Source organism: Myotis brandtii, unplaced genomic scaffold, assembly GCF_000412655.1.
Source record: "Myotis brandtii unplaced genomic scaffold, ASM41265v1 scaffold207, whole genome shotgun sequence".
Classification (NCBI taxonomy): domain Eukaryota; kingdom Metazoa; phylum Chordata; class Mammalia; order Chiroptera; family Vespertilionidae; genus Myotis; species Myotis brandtii.
This window is the reverse complement of record NW_005357736.1, coordinates 1,384,196-1,390,000: the sequence shown is the minus strand read 5'-3', so window position 1 is coordinate 1,390,000 and position 5,805 is coordinate 1,384,196. Positions and strand designations below refer to the sequence as shown.

The 5,805-nt window shown below is 54.5% G+C and overlaps 2 protein-coding genes across 2 annotated transcripts in view; both read left to right on the top strand.

Annotated features, from left to right (window-relative positions):
* CACNA2D2 (calcium channel, voltage-dependent, alpha 2/delta subunit 2) overlaps window positions 1–2,215 on the top strand; it is a 103,183-nt gene extending 100,968 nt beyond the window's left edge. The window contains exons 33-34 of the mRNA XM_014539004.1: window positions 3–126; window positions 239–2,215. Coding sequence (XP_014394490.1) covers window positions 3–126; window positions 239–382 — 268 coding nt within the window. The 3' untranslated portion in view covers window positions 383–2,215. The remainder of the gene's footprint in view (window positions 1–2; window positions 127–238) is intronic.
* Window positions 2,216–5,551: 3,336 nt separating this feature from the next.
* Window positions 5,552–5,805, top strand: part of TMEM115 (transmembrane protein 115) — a 4,641-nt gene continuing 4,387 nt past the window's right edge. The window contains exon 1 of the mRNA XM_005865436.2: window positions 5,552–5,625. Within this exon, the coding sequence (XP_005865498.2) occupies window positions 5,552–5,625 (74 nt within the window). The remainder of the gene's footprint in view (window positions 5,626–5,805) is intronic.

The following is a 5,805-nucleotide window of genomic DNA, read 5'->3' as shown; positions in this document are numbered from 1 at the left end:
CACGCCGCCTTGGCCGCCTCCTTGACTCCCCACCCATGCCCAGCGGACGGCCCGGAGCAGTGCGAACTGGTGCAGAGACCGCGATACCGGAGAGGCCCGCACATCTGCTTCGACTACAACGCGACAGTGAGTAGGGGATGGTGGACTGGACACTCGCTCTCCTCCCGGGGCTGCGCCTGCGCCCTCCGCCCTCCGCTGCCCCGGCTGCAGGCTGACCGGCTCCTTGTCCCTTCTGCAGGAAGATACCTCAGACTGCGGCCGCGGAGCCTCCTTCCCGCCGTCGCTGGGCGTCCTGGTCTCCTTGCTGCTGCTGCTCCTCCTGGGCCTGCCTCCCGGGCCGCAGGCTCATCAAGTCCACGCCCACACCTCGCGCCGCCTCTGAGCAGCCCTCCTGGCTCCCCCCAGGCCTCCCGCATTCCCCGCTCCCCCTTAGATCCTCACCCCCTATCTCACTGAAGGACTGAACGCACCAGGCCCCCGGAGGCTTAGCCTTGGAGCGGGTGCGGGGTGCCCACAGGAGGGCGCTGCAGGTCTTTGGCGCCCAGGCACATCTGCTGCTGAACTGTCCGTGTCTCCAGACCCCCATTCCCGCTGGACTTACCCATCCCTGGGACAGGGAAGCCACAGTACTGGTGCCAAACCAGGCCCCACTGCCCACCCTGCCCCACGGAACTGCTCCAACCTGGCCCTGCTACCCGACTTGGGACCAAATGTGGGTTCCCTGGGGACAGCGGAGCCCCGTGCGTTCCAGCTTCAGTCCTGGCAGGAGAGGTCCTGGGCCAGCACCCCCTGGGTCCTGCTCCTCTCGGGCCTCCATCCCCTTCCCCCTCCACCCAAGCCCGGCAGGTGTCAAGCAGTGACATAAAACTGGCTCAGACACACCCACACACACCTGGAGCCTGAGGGCAGGAACTGAACTCAGAGTAGACACATCCCGGAGGACACACACACACAGACACGCACACGGGGCGGGGTGGGTGGGGCTCACGAAGCCTTACAGAGGGGCGGGGTTGGCGGGAGGGCTGGCATGCGCACACTCCTGCTCCTGCTCACTGCCCCGCTCTAACCTGACCTGCAGCCCAGCTGATCCTCCATCTAAAGCTGAATGTCAAACAGTGCCAAATGCTGGGGCGGGGGGCAAAGGCCCCTCTGTCCCCCCCCAGCCGCCAGTGTCCCCTAAATGCCCTCACCCCCCCTCCCAGGTGCTCATTGTTACCATTTATCACTAGTGTCAGGCCCCTGTGGGACCACATGCCACTGCCCGCACCCCCGGCAGAGGACCCCTCACCAGACAGCGCCCTTTGCCTTAGCAGGGTGACGTGATTGCTCCTGGCTGGGCCACCCCACCCCCCAATCTGGCCCTTACACACTCAGGCCTGTGCCCACCTCCTGTCTCCTTCCCATTCACACACACTCCCTACCCCCAGGAGGCCAAACTGCTCCTCCCTGCTGAACACACACTTGCACACGCATACACACATAGACACCCACTCTGTGCACACAAAGAGGCTGGGCCTGGGCACACTTCTTCACACCATTCATTCTGGTCATTTCCTCCAGAGGCATCCCAGCCTGGGGGCTGCGGGGGGGACTGAGGGCAGGGGATGTGGCCATGGGGCTCAGATGGACTGGGAGGAGGGGGGAGGGGGATGCATTAATTAATGGCTCCGTTAATTAATGTCATGTTGCTTGTCGCTTTCTCGGTGTGTGTGTCTGGTCCATGCCCGCTGCTGGTGCCAGGGTGGGTGTCCGTGCTGGACACCCAGCCTCGATGCCAGCCGTGTCTTGCGGGGGCGTGTGTGTAACTGTAGTGTAGTCAGGTGCTCAATGGGGAACATAAAAATAAAGAAGAATCAAACATATACAGAAAAATAAATATATATTTTAAGTTTAAAAAACGGAAAAACAGACAAAACAATTCCCATCAGGTAGTTTTCCAACCCCCAGCTGGGTCTGATCCTTCTCATTGTCCACCTGACCTGGCTGCCCCCTCACCTCGGGCTCGGGGGATCTGGGGGGGACTGGGGGGCCATCTCCTCTTCTCTGCCCTTTTTTTTGGTTGTTCTATTTTGTACAGACAAGTCAGAAAAACAACAGCGACAAAAAAGTCAAGAAACTTTGTAAAATATTGTGTGTGTGATTCCTTGTAAAATATTTTCAAATGGTTTATTACAGAAGATCAGTTATTAAATAATGTTCATATTTTCACTTCAAATGGTTCCCATCCGCTGTGTCTGCCCCGGGGTGAGAATTCGTAGCTTGAAGAACCAAGTCGCCTTGACCTCAGAGCCCCACTGAGCACTCAGCTAGGAGCGAAGGCCATGCAATCCAGTCTCAGGGGGGTGTAGAACCCCAGGCATCCTGGGTACCAGATACTTGAACCCTTTGCCTTGAATAATCCCAAAAGCATCTGAGAAAAGCTGTTTAAAAAAACAAAACAAGCCCTGGCCGGTTTGGCTCAGTGGATGGAGCGTCGGCCTGCAGACTGAAGGGTCCCGGGTTCGATTCTGGTAGAGGGCATGTACCTTGGTTGCGGGTACATCCCCGGTGGGGGGTGTGCAGGAGGCAGCTGATCGATGTTTCTCTCTCATCGATGTTTCTGACTCTCTATCCCTCTCCCTTCCTCTCTGTAAAAAATCAATGGAATATATTTAAAAAAAACATTTAAAAAAAAAAAAAAAAACAAGCTCAAGGAGATGAGATGTGGGTTTAGGGAGCATCCAGCCATCAGGTCAGACCGCCCGGCCCAGTGGGCAGGTCCTCATCCGAAGTGAAGTGTGAGGACCCGGCCTGAGCCCACTACCCGGTGCTGGAGGGCCCAGTGCTGCTGCTCCGAGGAGGGTCTAGTCCACCAAAGGCATGGCCGCGGCTCTTCCCAGCCCAGGGAAGCTCAAGGACTGGGGTCTCCATGGCCACTGCTGCTCACACTGGAACCCAACCCGCTAGTTCATTTTAATCCCAACTCTTAATAGTCCACCCTAGTCCGTGTGACCTTTGAGTTCTTTCAAGGGGAAAGACTTACAACCACCAGAGCAGAGGTTTCCTGGTGCTACTGACTGACTACACGGCGCTCACCGGTGGCTTCTGGATGACTCCTCACCACAACCTTAGAGTTGGGTACTAGTTTGTCCCCAGACTGCAGATGAGCAAACTGAGACTTAGGACAGATTCTTTCCTCCCAGATGAGGAGGACAAGAAATCAGCAGAAGTTGCAGAGAGGAGCTGGTCTGTGTCTGGGGGTCCTTCGATGCTAAATAAATGGAGGAGGGCATTCCAAGCCTTAGCGAAGACACCTTTCCTCACTCCTCTGCAGGAGCTGGCCACCGAGCAACACCTACCTAGCGCCCTCTGAGACAGCCCCCATCCCGTGCTGTGCAACAGCCCAGAGGTCCGAGGGTAGGGCTGCCGGAAAAAATATAGAACATTTTTTATATTTGGCTCAGTGGACAGAGCGTCGGCCTGCAGACCGAAGGGACCCGGGTTCAATTCTAGTCAAGGGCACATACCCAGGTTGCAGGCTTGATCCCCAGTAGGGGGCGTGCCAATCGATCGATGGTTCTCTTTCATCATCGATGTTTCTATCTCTCCTTCTCCCTTCCTCTCTGAAATCAATAAAAAATATATATTAAAAATATAGAGAGAACATTCAATCAAATTTGAATTTCAGATAAGTATTTTTAGTACATCAATATTGCATAGGACATAACTACACTATAAAAATGGAGACATGCTACCCTGGCTGGTTTGGCTCAGTCGATGGAGCATCGGCCTTCGAACTGACGGGTCCCAGGTTCAATTCCAGTTGGGGGCGCATGCCCGGGTTATGGGCCTGATCCCCAATGGGGGGTGTGTAGGAGGCAGCTGATCAATCGATGGTTCTCTCTCATCACTGATGTTTCTATCTCTCTCTCCCTCTCCTTCCTCTCTGAAATCAATAAAAACATTTTTTTTAAATGGAGGCATGCTTATACTAAAAAAAAAATTATTCATTATATATTTGAGATTCAAATTTGATTGGGCACCTTGTATTTTGATTTGTTAAATCTGGCAGCCTTACCCTGGGGTGACATCGGGTGAGAACCCAGACCTCAGACAAAGATAAAGGTGTCAACACCCTTTGTAACCTGGAAGGCTATGCACATGTTGGCAGTAGTACTGAGATCAGCGGCTGAAAGGAAGGGGTCCTGCACTTTATAAATGTACTTTGTCAAATAATTATTTAATTACATGCACATTTTTTAAAGAAATCTCATTTCATTTTTTCTTTCTTGATTTCAGAGAGGAAGGGAGAGGAAGAGAGAGAGACAGAAACATCAATGATGAGAGGGAATCTTTGATTGGCTGCCGAGAACCCAGACCTCAGACAAAGATAAAGGTGTCAACACCCTTTGTAACCTGGAAGGCTATGCACATGTTGGCAGTAGTACTGAGATCAGCGGCTGAAAGGAAGGGGTCCTGCACTTTATAAATGTACTTTGTCAAATAATTATTTAATTACATACACATTTTTTAAAGAAATCTCATTTCATTTTTTTTTCTTGATTTCAGAGAGGAAGGGAGAGGAAGAGAGAGAGACAGAAACATCAATGATGAGAGGGAATCATTGATTGGCTGCCTCCTGCACGTTGGACTGAGCCCACAATCCAGGCATGTGCCCTTGACCAGAATTGAACCTGGGACCCTTCGGTCCACAGGCCGATGCTCTATCCACTGAACCAAACTGGCGAGGGCTATATGCATATTTTTTAAAAGTAACTCAAGATACAAAAAAATCAGCCTGCACAGGACACAACCTGCCAGAAGCCACCGTTGCAATGAAGTGGGGACCCAGGGCCAGCCTTGTTCAAGTTTGTGGGGAGACTTCCCTTCCTCTGGGCCAGCAATCAGAAGGCTGTCGGGGGCAGGAAACCTGAGTTTGAGTCGTGGCTCCACCTTACTTGTAGCAAGGGCAGCCTGGGCAGCGCACTCACTCTGCTCCCAGGTGAACTGGCATTTTACACTCCAGGCCCCTTGGACCCTCAGGGTATGTCCTGTCATCTCCGTTTACATCTCCATGAAACTGGGTTTCAACCAAGTCCAGGAACTTAGCCAGTGTACACAGCTGCCAAATGGCAGGGCAAGAATTCCAACCTGGGTCAGGCCCCATGCATCCCAAACAACCTGAGTCAGGCTTATTCCAGACCATGGGCGTCCCAGTTCCCGCACACCAGGGCCACCCAACATTCTCACCCACACACCTACCCACGAAGACACACCCATTCAGATGTACATGCCAAGGAGCCACGCTTCCCGGGGGACTCAGCAAGTGTGTGGCATGCAGTTGTGGTGCCGCCGGTCCGCCGCTTTCCCAGGGTTAGCGATGCTTCTTCACCCACTCCCACCTCCCGAGGACTGGTGGAAAACGGTCCTGAAAACTACAATTCCCAAGCAACACCTCTTCTCACCACCGACTTGCCCGGCCCGCGCGCACAGCCTCCTGGGACTTGTAGTTCTACCCAGAACCCTGACTTCCGCTCGTCCCCAGCTTCGGCCGAGGACTCGGTGTCCCAGCATGGCGCGGACCCGGAAGACCTACGCGGAGAGGGCATCCCGCCGCCTCCCGGGGCGCGCAGGCGCAGCACCCCTGTTTGTCGGCGCCTGAGAAGGGAGGAGGTACGGTCGAAGGCAAGACCCAGGCCGAGCCGGAGCTGACCTGACTTGACTCGGGCCCAGAACTAGGCTCCAGTCCCGCGCGGGCCGGACCGTAGGACCTCGGAGTGGATGGAGCAGGCCCAGCCCTGAGACCAACGGCAGCCACTGGGCCTG